At 38.4% G+C, this 18,057-nt stretch overlaps 1 protein-coding gene across 3 annotated transcripts in view; it reads right to left on the bottom strand.

The window, feature by feature from the left end:
• FER (FER tyrosine kinase) overlaps positions 1–18,057 on the bottom strand; it is a 437,039-nt gene that overhangs the window by 374,545 nt on the left and 44,437 nt on the right. For all 3 annotated transcript variants that reach the window (XR_003119794.1, XM_025387375.1, XM_025387376.1), the window contains one exon: positions 6,951–7,217. Coding sequence is in view for 1 of the 3 variants with exons in the window: in XM_025387375.1 (XP_025243160.1) it covers positions 6,951–7,157 (207 nt within the window). In the remaining 2 variants the exon portion in view is untranslated. The remainder of the gene's footprint in view (positions 1–6,950; positions 7,218–18,057) is intronic.

The raw sequence follows: 18,057 nt of genomic DNA, 5'->3' as shown, positions 1-18,057 counted from the left end.
AGCCTGGACCTTATCGTTCATATCACTAACAGTATTCTTATCAAAGCCATTCAACAAGTCTCTAGGAAGTTCCAAACTTTCCCACATTTTCCTGTCTTCTTCTGAGCCTTCCAAGCTGTTCCAACCTCTGCCTGTTACCCAGTTCCAAAGTCATTACCACATTTTCAGGTATCTTTTTAGCAATGCCCCACTCTACTGGTACCAATTCACTGTATTAGTCTGTTTTCATGCTGCTGATACCTGAGACTGGCCAATTAACACAAGAGATTTAACTGGACTTACAGTTCCACATGGGTGGGGAGGCCTCACAAACATGGTGGAAGGCAAGGAGAAGCAAATCACATCTTATGCGGATGGTGGCAGGCAAAAGAGAGCTTGTGCAGGAAAATTCCCATTTTTAAAACCATCGGATCTCATGAGATTCATTCACTATCACGAGAACAGCACAGGAAAGACCCACTCCCATTATCAATCACCTCCCACAACACGTGGGAAATTTGGAAGTTACAATTCAAGATGAGATTTAGGTGGGGACATAGCCAAACCATATCAAGGAAGAAACTGAAACCCTGAAAAGACCAATATCCAGCTCCAAATTGAATAAGTAATAAAAACCTACTAAATTTAAAAAAAAAAAAAAGAAAACCAGACTAAATGAATTCACAGCCAAATTCTACTAGATGTACAAAGAGGTAGTACCAATTCTACAGAAACTATTCCAAAAAATCAAGTAGCAGGGAATTCTACCTAATTCATTCTAAAAAGCCAGCATCACACTGATACCAAAACTTGGCAAAGACACAACAAAAGCAGAAAACTACAGGTCAATATCCATGATGAACATAAACACAAAAATCCTCAATGAAATACTATTAATAGCAAACCGAATCAAGCAGCACATCAAAAAATTAATTCACCATGATCCAATAGGCTTCTTTCCTGCGATGCAAGGTTGGTTCAACATATACAAATCAATAACTGTAATTTGTCCAATGAACACAATTAGAAACAAAACCATATAATAATCTCAATTGCTGCTGAAAAAGCGTTTGATAAAATCCATCATTGCTTCACAATAAAAATCCTCAATAAACTAGGCATGGAAGGAATATAACTCAAAATAGTAACAGCCATCTATGACAAACACACAGCCCACATCATACTGAAGGACAAATGCTTGAGCTATTCCCCTTGAGAACTGGAATAAGACAAGGATGCACACTCTCACCACTCCAAACCAATACAGTACTGGAAGTCCTGGCCACAACAATCAGGCAAGAGAAAAAAATAAAAGGCACTCAAATAGGAAAAGAAGTCAAACTATCTCTCTTCATGGATGACATGCGTCTATACTTACAAAACCCTAAGTACTTCACCAAAAGGCTCCTGAAACTGATAAACGACTTCAGTAAAGAATCAGGATACACAATCAATTAGAAAAATCAGTACCAATTCTATACACCAATAACATTCAAGCTGATAGCCAAATCAAGAATGCAATGCCATTTACACTAGAAACAAAAAAATAAAATAAAACACCTAGGGATACATTTAACCAAGAAAGTAAAAGATCCCTACAAGAAGCACTACATGACACTGCTGAAAGAAATCATAGATGACACAAAAAAATCGAAACACATTCTGTGCTTATGGTCTGAAAGAATCGATATCATTAAATGCCCATACTGCCCAAAGTAATCCACAGATTCAACACTATTCCTATCAAACTACTGTCATTTCTCATAGAACTGGGAAAAAACTATTATAAAATTCATATGCAACCAAAAAGTCACCCAGAGAGCCAAAGCAGTCCTAAGTAATAAGAACAAAGCTAGTGGCTTGACATTACCCAAGTTCAAATTATACTCTAAAGCTACAATAACCAAAACAGCATGGTAGTGGTATAAAACCAGACACATAGACCAATGGAGCAGATTAGAAAACACAGAAAAAAACAAAAACAAAAACAAAAAAAACCGCACACCTACAGCCATCTGATCTTTCATCAAAAATAAGCAACAGGGAAAGAACTCCCTATTCAATAAATGGTACTGGGATAGTGGGCTAGCTTTATATGCAGAAGAATGAAACATGTCCCCTAACTTTCACCCTGTACAAAAATTAATTCAGAATGGATTAAAAATTTAAATGCAAGACCTCAAACTATAAGAATCCTAGAAGAAAACCTGGGAAACACCATTCTAGGTATCAGCTGTGGGAAGAAATTTATTACTAAATTCTCAAAAGCAATTGCAACGAAAATGAAAATTCACAAGTTGGGACTCAATCAAACTAAAGACTTTCTATATAACAAAAGTAACATCAACAGAGTAAACAGACAACCTACAGAATGGGAGAAAATAATCATAAACCATGCATCCAACAAAGGACTAATGTTCTATACAGAACTTAAACAAATCATCAAGAAAAAAAAAAAAAACATTAAAAAGTGGGCACAGGACATTAACAGATACTTCTCAAAGGAAGACATACAAGTGGCCAACAAACACACGATAAAATGCTCAACATCATTAATTATCAGATAAATGCAAATCAAGACCACAATGAAATACCATCTCACACCAGTGAGAATGGCTATAATTAAAAAGTCAAAAAAACAACACATGCTCATGAGGTTGTGGAGAGACGGGAACATTTATACACTGTTGGTTGAAATGTAAATTAGTTCAGCCACTAGAGAAAGCACTTGGAGATTTCTCAAAGAAATTAAAACAGAACTACCATTAGACCTAGCAGTCCCATTAGTGGGTATATAGCCAAAAGAAAATAAATAGTTCTACCAAACAGACACCTACATTTGTATGTTCATCATAGCACTATTTACAGTAGCAAAGACATGGAATCAACCTCATTGCCTATCAATGGTGGATGAGATGAAGAAAATGCAGTATATATGCACCATAGAATACTACATGGTCATAAAAAAGAATGAAATCATGCCCTTTGCAGCAACATGTATGCAGCTGGAAGCCATTATCCTAAGCAAATTAACAAAGGAACAAAAAAAATTAATACTCCATGTTCTCACTTATAAGTGGCAGCTAAACATTGGGTACACAAGGATATAAAGATGGAAACAATGGGCAGTGCAGAATATTAGAGGAGAGAGGGAAGGATGGGGGAAAAGGCTGAAAAACTATTGGGTATTATGCTCACTACTTTGGTAATGGGGTCATTCATATCATAAACCTCAGCATCACATAATAACCCAGGAAACAAACCTGTATGTGTATCCCCAGAATCTAAAATAAAAGTTTAATTATTTTTTAACAATTTAAAATGTACACCATTTTCACTTACTGAAAGACCCAATACTGTTAAGATATAGATTTTCCCCAAATTTATCTATACTTTCAATATAACTCCAAACAAAATCCCAGTAGCCTTTAAAAAAAAAATAAAAATTGGTAAGATGCTCCTAAAATTCATAAGGAGATGCACAGGATTTAGAAAAGCCAAAATAATTAAGAAAAACAATAAGTTCAGTAGTACCCCTTAATCTGTTGTTTTGCTTCCTGCAGTTTCAATTGCACGTAGTCCAACAATGGAAAATTCCAGAAATAAACAATTCGTAAGTTTTAAGGTGACACCGCTCTGAGTAGTATGATGAAATACCTAGCCTCCCCACTCTGTCCTGCCCAGGATATGAATCATCCCTTTGTCTAGTGTATCCACGCTCTATATGCTACTTGAATATTACTCACTTAGTAGCCATCTCAGTTATTAGATCAACTGTCTTGCTATAGCAGTGCTTGTGTTTAAGGAACCTTTATTTAACTTAATAATGGCCCCAAACTGCAAGGATAGTGATGCTGATAATTTGGATATGCCAAAAAGAAGCCAGAAAGTGTCTCCTTTGGGTGAAGGGATGGAAGTTCTCAATTTAAGGAAAGAAAAAAACCATATGCTGAGGTTGCTAAGAGCTATAGTAAGAATGAATCTTCTATCCAAGCAACTGTGAAAAAGAAGAAAAAGGAAATTTGTGCCTTTGAATTTTTGATGTTGAACTTCAAACTGCAAAAGTTATATATGCATAGTGCATGATAAGTGCTTAGTTAAGATGGAAAAGCAATTAAACGTGTGGGTGGAAGGCATGAACAGAAATATATTCTGATTGACAACAATGGACGTTCAGTACTTTCCACAGCTTCAGACATCTACTGGGGATATTAGAACCTATCTCCCATGAATAAGGGATGACTACTTTAATATTATTATCAAGGACCAAATAATTAAATGTGTTACTGGTGTCATGATAGACAAAAATATGAATGGAACAGAATAAAGAGTATAAAAATAGACTCGCATTACGGTCAACTGATTTTAAACAAAGATGAAAGGCAATTCAATGGAGAAAGCTTAGCATTTTCAACAAATGATGTTAGAACAAATGGATATCCAGAAGCAAAAAAAAAAAAAAAAAAAAAAAGAACTTCAATCCATAGCTTGCCACATATACAAAATAAATCATAGACCTACATACAAAACTTAAAAATACAAAATTTCCAGATGATAACACAGGCAAAACTCTAACTTTGCATCAGGCAAAGATTTTTTAAAGATATAACATGAAAAGCACAATCCTCTTAAAAAAAGGTAGACTTTACTTATAGGTAGAATAAATCATAGTATTTCTGTGTTAAGAGGAAAGAATGGCTGGTCACAGTGGCTCATGCTTATAATCCCAGAGTTTTGGAAGGCCAAGGTGGGAGGATTACTTGAGCCCAGAAGTTTAAGGTCAGCCTGGGCAACATATTGAGACCCCGTTTCTATAAAATAAAAAATAAAAGTAGCCAGTTATGGTTGCACATGCCTATAATCCCAGCTCCCTAGAAAGCTGAGGTGGAAAGATTGCTTGAGCCTGGGAGGTCAAGGCTGCAATGAGGACAGATGACTGTGCCACTGCACTCCAGCCTAGATGCCAGAGCAAGATCCTAAAAGAAAAAAAAAGGAGGAAAAGCTGACATACTCCTTGATTTTCTGTGAGTTCTCAACCATTGTTCAACTGTTAATTTAATGTATAAATTAGCAATAACAAAGAAAATAGAAACTATGTGACAACGGCAAGTAAGACACGTCAACATGTAAGAAAATGAAAAGCAGGTAAGTGGTAACTAATCAGCACACGAGGAAAAGTTAAAACCTAAGTGTCCTGCAAAAGGGAGGTCAAGATTTATGAGGTCAGATGACTCTGGTAAAGCTCAGGAGACCAAGGCAGGTAGATCATTTGAGCTCAGGAGTTCAAGATCAGCCTAGCCAACACAGTGAAACTCCGTCTGCACTAAAAATACAAAACTTAGCCAGGTGTAGTAGTACACACCTGTAATCCCAGCTACTCATCAGGCGAGATACAAGAATCACCTGAACCCAGGAGGCAGCAGTTGTAGTGAGCTAACATTGCACCACTGTACTCCAGCCTGGGCAAGAAAGTGAGACTGCATCTCAAAAAAAGAAAAAAGAAAGAAAGAAAGAAAAGAAAACAAGAGGTATAAATGAAGCAGAAAGCCTTTGGACTCAGAGACACCAGGTAGCTTACCAAAAACAAGAATTAAATAAAATGTGACTCTTAAAATGCCAAAAGTACTTTTCCTATCAATTTCCCTATCTATTCTCATTAACATAATAGCAGGCTTATACCCACAGACGAAACTGCCAAATAAAAAAAAGGATATCCAGTTAAATTTGAATTTCAGATAAGTAACAAATAATTTTTAATATATGTTCATCCAAAATACTGCATGCAAATTCAGATGATGTCCTGTATTGTTTGTGGCCATCTCTGGCAGCTCTACCTTCAGACTAGATACTGGCCCAGAAAGGAAGTTAAATATATTAACATTAGTGGACTTAACAAAATCACAAATCTTTACTTGATCAAACACACTATATACACAGGCTCCACAGGTAACAGAGTTTTCCTCTAAAATTTACTCAAATCCTAAGACCCAAAAGTGAAAGAAGATTAATTTTTTTTAACATTCTAAAGTTAAAAAGATTTATTTTTAACTTTGAATAAATATAGTGAAATATGATATTTAAATAAGACATTGGAAGTAACAGAGCAAGAATCCAAGAACTATTAGAGTTTAACATTTCTTCTTCAGTGTTTTCAAAGAACAATTAACAGTACAATTCTGGCCCTTATTTTTATATGACAGAATAATCTTGGATTTAAAAAATACATTATTCATCCAATGGATGTTTTAAGAGTGACTAACTCAACAATATACTAATATTTTTGTATTGAAATGATAGCAAATAACAGCTACATGCTAAAATATTCCATATGATTCACAACACTAATGATTCACAGAAGAATTCAGGGAGTGGTTTATAACTAAAGTTTGTTCTAAAGGGAAAAATAGCAGGGTTCAAATGACCCAAAGCCAGAAGAGTTAATAAAAGAAACCAAATTTGTAACAATGGTTCTCAAACCTGACCCATCAAGTCAGAATATCAGAGAGATACAGCTCCCCAATTTTTTGTTCTGTTTTTCTGAGACAGGGTCTCACTGTCACCCACAGCTCACTGCAGCCTTGATCTAACAGGCTCAAACAATCCTCCCACCTCAACCTCCCAAGGAGCTAGGACGACAGTCACATGCTACCATGCCCAGCTAATTTTCATATTTTTTGTACAGACAGGGTTTCACCACTTTCCCCAGGCTGGTCTCAAACTCCTAGGCTAAAGTGATGCTCCCGCCTCAGCCTTCCAAAGTGCTAGGATTACAGGCATGAGCCACCATGCCCAGCCACTCCAAAATGTATAATTTTGAAAAACTTCTCCATGAGATTCTCATACTCTGTAAAATTGTGGAATCACTGCTTAAGAATGCTGACTTGAGTATGATCATTCAACAGTATGAGCTATTGCATTTTAAGGACAATTATAATGCTATAAATAGCAAATAATGAAATTATTCTTCTTACCTTGGATACATTGCTGACATAATTCATTTGGACAGTACTTTCCTTATCAACTTGATTACAAAGGTTCTGTAAAGTAGATGCATATTCTTTATCACTTTTTATTCTCAGGGCCATAAATTTCTTTACTGTTTCCAGTAACCGTAATTCCCAGTCTTGCAATTTTAACACTGCTTCATGTGAATTCTTCAGGTCACTCCCAAATCCCATTTTGTAAGGCACTGGTTATCCTCCACACTGCACAAGTGAGCCTTCTAATCAGCACATTATCTGTGTATGTAAACAAAAGAGAAAAACTCTTAAATAAAAAGGAAATTAGTCTTCAAAAAAAAAAGTTATGATAGATTCTTCTTTGAGGTTAAAAAAAAAAAAAAAAATCACGACTGAATACTTTCTTCCAAAGATCAGAAATAAGATGAAGAGGTCCACTCTATTGTTGGCTTCAATATTACACCAGAGGTCTTAGCCAATACAATGAAATAAATGAAATAAAAGGGGCATTCAGATGGGATAGAAAGAAGTAAAACAATCTTAATTTGCAAATTACATCATCTTGTATGTAGAAAATCCTATGTAATGCAACAAAAACTATTAAAATAAATGACTAGAAGCCTCTACAAATTGTGCCCCCCTGCCCCCCTGCCAGCAGGAACACCAAATTTAACAACTATTTACACACACAAAAATCACCTTCATAAGAACCAAAAATCAGGTGAGCAATCACAGTACCCAGTTTTAACTTCCTATCACTGCAAGAGGTACTGAAAAGTGTAGAAAACACAGTCTTGAATCATCAAGACCAGTCCTTTCCCCCGGCAGTGGCCACATGGTACACAGAGTATGCTTGGAGGAGAAAGAAAGCACTGTGATTGCGGTACTTTGCAGTAAACTCACTGCTGCCCTGTCACAGCAGAAAGCAAAACCAGGATGAACTCAGCCAATGTCCACCCAGGAAGGGAGCATTTAGACCAGTCACAGCCAGAGGGGAATTGCCCATTCCAGCAGTCAGAACTTGAGTTTCAGCAACCTAGAGAGACATGAAAGAGGGAGGCTACAGGAGTGCTTGCAACACCCCTTCTGCACCCCAGCCAGGACAGCTTGCAGCAAAAAAAGTGACTCCATCCTTCTGCTTGAGGAGAGGAGACAAACGGTAAAGAGAACATTGTCTTGCCTCTTGGATACCAGCTCAGCCACAGTAGGATAGAGCACTGGGCAGTCATTAGACCCCTATTATAGGCCCTACCTCCTGAACGACATTTCTAAACACAACCTGGGCCAAAAAAAAAACCCACTGCCTTGAAAGGGAGGACTCAGTCCTGGCAGGCTTCATCACCTGCTGACTTAATAGCCTATGGTCCCTGAATAACCAGCAGTGATACCCAGGTAGTACGCTGTGGGCCCTGGGTCAGATTCAGACATGCTAACCTCAGGTGAGACCTAACACATTTCCAGTTGTAGTGGTGGCTATGGGGAGAGACTCCTTCTGCTTGAGAAAAACAAAGAGAAAGTTAAGGGGACTTTGTCTCACACCTTAGGTATCATCTCAAACACAGTGGGGTAGAGCACCAAGCACATTCTTACAGCTTCCAATGCCAGGTCTTGCCTCTTGGATGGCACTTCTAGACCTGCTGCGGGCCAGAGAGGAGCCCACTGCCCTGCAGGGTAAGTCCCAGGCCTGGCAGCATTCACCACAATCTGACTGAAGGAAACTTGGGCCTTCCGCCAACATCAGCAGTAGCCCGGCAGTCCTTCCTGTGGGCCTGTGGTAGTGGTGGCCAGGGAGAGAGGCTCTTTACCTGTGGAAAGGAGAGGGAAGAGCGGGAAAGACTTTGTCTCATGGCTCGAGCGCCAGTTTAGCCGTAGAATAGGGCACTAGGTAGATTTCTAAGGTTTTAGCTCCACTCCTTGTTTAACAGACATCTTTGGACCCACTTAGAGCCCTTGAGGAAAGGACACAAGCTTGGCTGGCTTCACCACCTGCTGATGATAAAGCTCAGGTGACTTGAGCAAACAGGCAGGAGTCAGGTAGCAATTACAGTGGGTCTTGGGCATGACCCAGTGCTGTGCTGGCTTCAGGTCTTACCCAGTGCAGTTCCAGTACTGGTAGCAACATGGTGACTGTGTCACCCCACCCCCTGCTCCAGGTGACACAAAACAGAGAGAGACCCCATTTGTTTGGGAGAAAGGAATGAAAGGGAACAAGAGTTTTTGCCTAGCAATGTAGAGAATGCTTCCAGATCTTATCCAAGACCATAAAGGCAGTGCCCCTACAAGTCTGCATAAATCATAGTGTTACTGGGCTTGAAGTGGCCCCTAATACAGATACAGCTTGGATCACAACACCCAAGTACCTTGTATTACCTGGAAAGCCTTCCCAAGGATGACAGGTACAAACAAAGCACAGAAGTGAAGGCTACAATAAATACCTAACTCTTGAATGTACAGACTCTGTCGAACATCCACAGGATTCCAAACCATCCAGGAAAACAGGACCTCCATACACAAACTAAATTAAGGCACCAGGAACCAATCCTGGCCTGAAAGATAAGGGACCTTTAACACAGAGAACTCAAAATAGCTGAAGAAACTCAGAAAAATTCAAGATAACAGAGAGACCGAATTTAGAAATCTATCTAGATCAACTTAACAAGGAGATTGAAATCAATAAAAAGAATGAAGCACAAATTCTAGAGCAGAAAAATGCAACTGACATACTGAAGAATGCATCAGTGTCTCTTAATATCAGAATCGATGAAGCAAAAGAAAGAATTAGTGAGCTTGAAGATAGGCTATTTAAAAATAGAGGGAACAACAACAACAAAAAGAATAAAAGAGAATAAACCATGCCTACAAGAACTAGAAAATAGCCTCAAAAGGGGAAATTTTTTTCTTTTTTTCCAGATAGGGTCTCCCTCTGTTGCCCAGGCTGGAGTATAGTGGCACAAAAAATAGTCAGAGGGAGCAATAACAAAAAAAGAATGAAAGAGAATAAACTATGCCTACAAGAACTAGAAAATAGCCTCAAAAGGGGAAAGCTTTTCTTTTTTTCCAGACAGAGTCTCCCTCTGTCACCCAGGCTAGAGTATAGTGGCACAATCAGAGCTTACTGCAGCCTCAACCTCCTGGGCTCAAGAGATCCTCCTGTCTCAGCCTCCTGAGTAGCTGGGACTATAGGCATGTGTCACCATGCCCAGCTAATTTTAATTTTTTTTGTAAAGAAGGGGTCACACTTTATTGCCCAGGCTGCTGTCAAACTCCTATGTGCAAGCAATCTTCCCATCTTGGCCTTCCGAAGTACTGGGATTACAAGCATGAGCCACCATGCCCAGGCATAAACGGGCAAATGTAAGAGTAATTAAGAATTAAAAACGAGCCGGGCGCGGTGGCTCAAGCCTGTAATCCCAGCACTTTGGGAGGCCAAGACGGGTGGATCACAAGGTCAGGAGATCGAGACCATCCTGGTTAACACGGTGAAACCCCGCCTCTACTAAAAAATACAAAAAACTAGCCGGGCGAGGTGGCAGGCGCCTGTAGTCCCAGCTACTCGGGAGGCTGAGCCAGGAGAATGGCGTAAACCCGGGAGGCGGAGCTTGCAGTGAGCTGAGATCTGGCCACTGCACTCCAGCCTGGGCGACAGAGCTAGACTCCGTCTCAAAAAAAAAAAAAAAAAAAAAAAGAATTAAAAAGGAAGTACAGACAGAGATAAGAGTAGAAAGTTTATTCAAAGAGATAATAACAGAGATCTTTCCAAACCTGGAGAAAGATATAAATATTCATGTACAAGAAGGTTCTTGAACAACAAGCAGATTTAACTTAAAGACTACCTCAAGGCATTTAATAATCAAACTCCCAAAGGTCAAGAATAAAGACAGGATCCTAAAAGCAGCAAGAGAAAAGAAACAAATAACATCCAATGGAGATCCCATATGTGTGGCAGCAGCCTTTTCAGCGGAAATTCTTACACGGCAGGAGAGAGTAGCATGAAATATTTAAAGTGCTGAAGGGAAAAAAAAAAACAAAAAAAAACAAAAAAAAAGTCTACCCTAGAATAGCATGTCTGGTGAAAATATCCTTTAAGCATAAAGGAGAAATAAAGATATTCCTAGACACACAAAAGCTGAAGGATTTCATCAACACCACACTTGTCCTATAAGAAATGTTAAGCGGGGGGCAAGCACAGTGACTCACACCTGTAATCCCAGCACTTTGGGAGGCCAAGGTGGGTGGATCACCTGAGGTCAGGAGCTCGAGACCAGCCTGGTCAACATGGCGAAATCCCATCTCTAGTAAAAATACAAAAATTAGCCGGGCATGGTGGTTGGCACCTGTAATCCCAGCTACTTGGGAGGCTGAGACAAGAGAATTGCTTGAACCCAGGAGGCAGAGGTTGCAGTAAGCCAAGATTGCGCCATTGTACTACAGCCTGGGCAACAAGAGTGAAACTCAAGAAAGAAAAAAAAGGGAGCCGGGCACAGTGGCTCACACTTGTAATCCCAGCACTTTGGGAGGCTGAGGCAGGTGGATCGCCTGAGGTCAGAAGTTCAAGACCAGCTTGGCCAACATGGTGAAACCCCATCTCTACTAAAAACACAAAAAATTAGCTGGGCATGGTGGTGGGCACATGTAATCCCAGCTACTAGGGAAGCTGAGGCAGGAGAATCATTTGAACCCAGGAGGTGGAGGTTGCAGGGAGCCGAAATCACGCCATTGCACTCCAGCCTGGGCAACAAGAGTGAAACTCCGTCTCAAAAAAAAAAAAAGAAAAGAAAAGAAAAAAAAAGGAAATGCTAAGGGGGATTAATCAACCAGAAAGAAAAGGACATTAATGAGCGATAACAAATCATCTGAAGGTACAAAACTCACTGGTAAAATTAAGTACACAAACAAAGCATATTATCACATTATAATAATAATGTATAACTGTGGTGTGTAAACTACTCTGGTCTTAAGAAAAAAGACAAGATGAACCAATCAAAAATAATAACTACAACTTTTCAAGACACAGTACAACGAGTTATGAATAGAAACAACAATAAGTTAAAAAGCGGAGGGGGTGTCAAAGTACAGAGTTTTTTTCATTAGTTTTCTTTTTGCTTGTTTGTTTACACAATCATGTTAACTTGTCATTAGTTTAAAATAATGGGTTATAAAATAGTATTTGCAAGCTTCATGGTAATCTCAAATCAAAAAACATACAATGAATACAAAAAAAGTAAAATTAAGTCATACCACCAAAGAAAATTACCTTCCCTAAAAGAAAGACAGGAAGACAGGAAAGGAAAAAGACCAGAAAACAAAGAGTAAGGATGTAGAAAAGAGAGAACCCTGAAACACTGCTGATGGTGGGAATGTGAATTAGTACAACCACTACTATGGACAACAGTTTGCAGATTCCTCAAAACACTAAAAACTGAGCTACCATATAATCCAGCAATCCTGCTGCTGGGTATATAACCTGCCCCCCCCAAAAAAAACCAAAAAACAAAACAAAACAAAAAAAACGGAAATCTGTATACCAAAGAGGTATCTGCACTCTTATGTTTATTGCACCACTGTTTACAATAGCCAATATTTGGAAGCAACCTAAGTGTCCATCAACAGATGAATAAATAAAGAGATGTGGTACAAAGAGTGAGATCTTGTTATCTGCAACAACATGTATAGAACTTGTGGTCATTATATTAAGTGAAATAAGCCAGACACAGAAAGACAAACTTGAACTCATAGAGACAGAGTAGAAGGATGGTTACAATAGGCTATAAAGGGTAGTGGGAAGCAGGGGGAAAGTTGGGATGGTTAATGGGTACAAAAAATATGTAAAGAATAGGACCTAGTACCTGATAGCACAACAAGGTGACTGTAGTCAATAATAATTTAATTGTACATTATCAAATAACTAAAGCTGTATAATTGAATTGTTTGTAACACAAAGAATAAATGCTTGAGGTGATGGATACCCCCATTTACCCTGATGTGATTATTACACACTGCATGTCTGTATCAAAATATTTCATGTACCCTATAAATAGATATACCTACTATATATCCACAAAAATTAAAATATAAACAAATAAAAAACAGTTAAGTAATATTACAGAGTACAAGGTCAATATACAAAAATAAATTATATTTCTATATACCATCATTGAACAATCCAAAAATGAAATGAGAAAACAATTCTATTTACAAAAGCACCAAAAAAGAATAAAATACTTAGGAATAAATTTTACCAAAAAAAGCAAAACCTGTATGCTTAAAACTATAAGACACTGTTGAAAGTAATTTTAGGGCCAGGTGCAGTGGGTCAAACCTATAATCCCAGCACTTTGGAAGGCTGAGGCAGGCGGATCACCTGAGGTCTGGAGTTTGAGACCAGCCTGACCAACCTGGAGAAACCCCGTCTCTACTAAAAATACAAAAGTAGCCATGCGTGGTGGTATATGCCTGTAATTCCAGCTACTCAGGAGGCTGAGGCAGGAGAATAGCTTAAACCAGGAAGTGGAGGTTGCAGTGAGCCAGGATCATACCCACTGCACTCCAGCCTGGGCAACAAGGGCAAAACTCCATCTCAAAAAAAAAAATAATTTTTAAAGACCTAAGTAAATTGATATATTCACATTCACAGATCAAAAGATTTAATATTGTTAAGAAAGAGCCTCCAATTTGATCAAGAAATATAACATAATCCATATTAATATCTCAGATTTCTTACAGAAATTGACAAGCTATCCTAAAATCTATATAGAAAAGTAAGGGAGCCAAAATAACACACAATAACTTGAAAAGAGGCACAAAATTGGAAGATTCACACTTTCTGATTTCAAACCTACTAAAAAGCTACAGTGATCAAGACACTATGGTAATGGCATATGGACAAACAGAAATCAATGGAATAGACTAGAGGGGCCAAATATAAATCTTCACATTTATGGTAAAGTGATTTTCTACAAGGGTACCAAGAAAAGTCTTTTCAACAACTGGTTCTGGGACAACTGAATTTCCACATGCAAAACAATGAAGCAGGATGTCTTCCTTAGATCGCACACAAAACATTAACTGTTAATGGATGACACACCTAAATATCAGAGCTAAAACTATAAAACTCTCAGAATAACACATACAAGTAAATTTTTGTGACCGCGGCTTCGGCAATGGTTTCTTAAATACAACAACAAAAGCACAAATGACAAAAATAAAAATACATTACTTGGATTTCATCAAAATTTAAAACTTCCATGCTTCAAAAGACACCATCAAGAAGGTGAAAAGACAACCTACAGAATGGGAGAAAATATTTACAAATCATATATATATATGATAAGGAACTTCTGGATGGAGGACATAAAGAATTTTTACAACTCAATAATAAGAAAAACCAACAAAAGAAATGGACAAAGGATTTGAATGGACAATTCTCTAAGAAAAATGTAGAAATGTCCAATAGGCTCATGAAAAGATGTTCAATATCATTAGCTATCAGGAAAATTCAAATCAGAACTATAATGAGATAACTATTTCACACCACTAGAATGTCTCTAATCAAAAAAGACAGACAAATAGTTTAGCACTGAAGAGAACGGAATCTTCATCCCTTGCTAGCTGAAACCTTAAATGGTGCAACCACTGTGGAAAAGAGTTTGGCAGTTCCTCAAAAGGTAAAACATAGAGTTAGCATATGACCCAGAAATTCACCTCCCAGGTATATACCCGACAGAAATGAAAACATATGTCTATGCAAAAACTTGCATATGAATGTTTGAAGGAACATTATTCACATTAGCTACAAAGTAGAACGAACCCAAATATACATCAACAGGTGAACAGATAAATAAAATAGGATAACATTCATACAATGGAATATTACTTGGCAATAAAAGGAAGTATTGATACAAGCTACAACATGCATGAACCTTGAAAATGTGCTACTACTTCAAATAAACCAGACCCAAAAGATCACACAGTATGATTTCATTAATATGAAATTCTCAAAATAGGCAAATCTATAAAGTAGATTACTGGTTGACCAGGGCTGGCAAATGTGGGGTGAAATTAGGAATGACCATTAGTGGGTACTGGATTTCTTTTTGTGGTGATGAAAATCATTGATTGTAGTAGTGCCTGCATAACTGTAAATGTACTAAAAACAATTAAATTGTACAGTTTCAATGGCTGAATTCTTTGGTTGTAAATAATGCTCAAAAAAGTTGTTTAAAAAATTACTACAGCATAACTTATAATCATCTAAAGATCAGTTGGCATAAGCTTCCTCAAAATACCCTGTTTATTATAAATCCTGAAAATGATGGTAGAATTTATTTTGCCCACCCCCCACCATTTCCTAGAATTTCAGGCAGTAAAATCTTTCAGAGTCAGTGAGAAGAAATGAAAAAAAAAAAAAAAAAAAAAAAACACCTTTTATTTTTCATTCTAGTTCATCCATACCAGAGGCGAATTTCTTAATTCAGCTGATATCCTCTAAGCTACACAGAAAAGCAAGGGCTTTGGCTCTCTAACTTCAATAACCTTATTTAAAGACATGGTAAAAATTAGGGTTTTCCAAATAGAGAAAAAAAAATCACATATGTATATGTATGTAAGAGTGTGTATGTGTGTATGCATATATGTACACATACAGTTTTTTAAGATGGGATCCTCCTGTGTTGTCCAGGCTGGAGTGCAGTGGCTATTCACAGGCACAATAATAGCACATTGCCGCCTCAAACTCTTGGCCTCAAGCAATCCTCCCACCTTGGCCTTCCAAGTAGCTGAAACTACAGGCACAAGCCATTGCACCCAATGAATACTTTACATTTTTTAAAAAAACTGTATCTGATATTGTGGTTCATTTTATTCTGCAACTTGGAAAAATATCACTTCTGCTACTAAATGCATTGTGATAACAATGTTTACCTTTCTCTCATCAAAAATTCCTGCTGGTGGGCCAGATGTGGTGCTTCACACCTGTAATCCCAGCACTTTGGGAGGCTGAGGCAAGTGGATCACTTGAGGTCAGGAGCTCAAGACCAGCCTGTCCAACATGGCAAAACCCCATCTCTACTAAAAATACAAAAATTGGCTGGGTATGGTGGCACACACCTGTAGTTCTAGCTACTTGGGAGTCTGAGACATAAGACTCACTTGAACCTGGGAAGTGGAGGTTGCAGTGAGCCAAGATTGTGCTACTACACTCCAGCTAGGGCAACAAAATGAGACACTGTCTTTAAAAAAAAAAAAAAAAAAAAAAGAAGAAGAAGAAGAAGAAAAAGAAAATTCCTGTTGGTAGATATTTCAGATATCTCCTAGGTTTTTGTTGTTGTATTGCAAATACTACTGCAAGTTAATTAAAGCTGGAATCACCCAGAAAATTTCTTAGAAATGGCAAGATATGAATTAGAACCGAAATAATGACCATGATTTAGACTATAAAAAGTCAAACGGGAAATGTATTTCAGGAAATAGGGAAGCATAGGGCCAAAAAAAAAAAAAGTGAGTATGAAATACAGTTAAAATAGCAAATGTCTCCAAAATTAAACTCTATGTGACAAGTAGTGGGAGATGACATGCCAATTTATCTTCTGCTAGTCCTCTGCTCAAGAAACTAATAAAGCCCAAACTCCTTAAATTAATTTTTGTTAACACAAGATTACAATTTTTGAAAACCAAGATCATGAACACAATAGTTTAAAAAGATTAATTTGTTGGTGCTAGTTGCACAAGTATGTTCAGTTTGTGAAAAGTCATCAAGCTGAACACTTATGGTTTGTATACTTTTCTGTGTGCATGTTATAGTTCAATTAAAAGAAGGACAAAGAGACATAAAGACAGATTTTGATTTGGCAGCTAATAAGACAGAAGAAGCCATTATAGCAATATAGCTTGAGAAATGAAGATCTAGAATTGACAATGTCAATGAGAATTTAAATGGAAGATTCTTGACCTAGTGAATGGATTTAGTGAACAAAAAAGAGACAATTCAATGAAATTTTTAAGGCTTTAGAAATAAATAATCATGACAGTATCAATAGAAATGAAAGAACAAGAATATGGAGCTACTTCAAGTAAACTATAATCATTTCAGCTGGAAATTTTACCTTTAGGTAAAATATTAAAGTTAAAAATCCAAACTTGAGAGTCAATTACTTAAAGGTGACAGATGAAACCAACACACTGAATGTTGACAGAAAAGCAGAGAGTGAAGGATAAAATCCATGAGAACCTGTCAATCCAAGATTGAAAGGAGGAGAAACCAACCAAAGGATAGAAATTAAGTAAGCAAAAAGATAACAGGGGCCTGGAAGAGTCACAGGTGTCAGGAGGGAAAAAAAAAAAAGAAAAAAAGGTATTAATGTCACAGGATCCTTAGGGTGTCGCTCTGCCAGCCAGAAACCTCCGTGACCAGTGGTGCCTCTGCTTGGGTTTTGCTTGTGCCTGCTGAAGTCATTCCATCCACTCAGCCTGGCAGGCTGCACTGGCTAACACTACTGGCCTGGATCCCACACCTGCCAAGGGTGAGACAGGCGCGGAGCAGCAAGGGGTGTGTGAGTGAGCAAGTGTGGGATCTGTCCACTATGCACAGCCAGGCACACCAGCTGTGGCAGGACAGGCAGCTCCAGGCACCAGCACACGTGCTGGCTCTGTTCAAGGCTGCAGTTGGACCAGACATACCACACATAGCTTCAGTAGCATCTAGACAAGGGGAACACAATGGCACCAGAAAGCTCAGAGACACCAGGAACCACAGAGTCCCAAAGAGGGTGTTATAGGGTGTCACAGCCCTGGCTCAGGGAGTCCCGAGGTCTGGGCTCCCAGAAGGGCCACAGATCTTCTCTCTCTCTCGTCGCACGCAACGTGGCAACCGGAGGGCATGTTTCCACTGTGTTTGTGTTACAGCTCTTTTAGCCCACCATTCGGTGGGTCCCAAGCACTTGTCCCACGTCCAGAAAGAATGAGGTATGCAGACAACTGGAGGATGAGCAAGGCAGAGAGGAGCTTCACTGAGCGAAAGAATAGCTCTCAGGAGATCCGAAGTGGGTAGGTCCTTTCTGCAGGCAGGTTATCCCAGTGTGTGTTGAATTCAGAAGGGAGGTAGCTCCTTTCCGCAAGCAGGTCA

The sequence above is a fragment of the Theropithecus gelada genome, chromosome 6 (genome assembly GCF_003255815.1).
Source record: "Theropithecus gelada isolate Dixy chromosome 6, Tgel_1.0, whole genome shotgun sequence".
NCBI lineage: Eukaryota > Metazoa > Chordata > Mammalia > Primates > Cercopithecidae > Theropithecus > Theropithecus gelada.
Note: the sequence above shows the minus strand (reverse complement) of the source record. Positions and strands in the feature narration are given on the sequence as shown.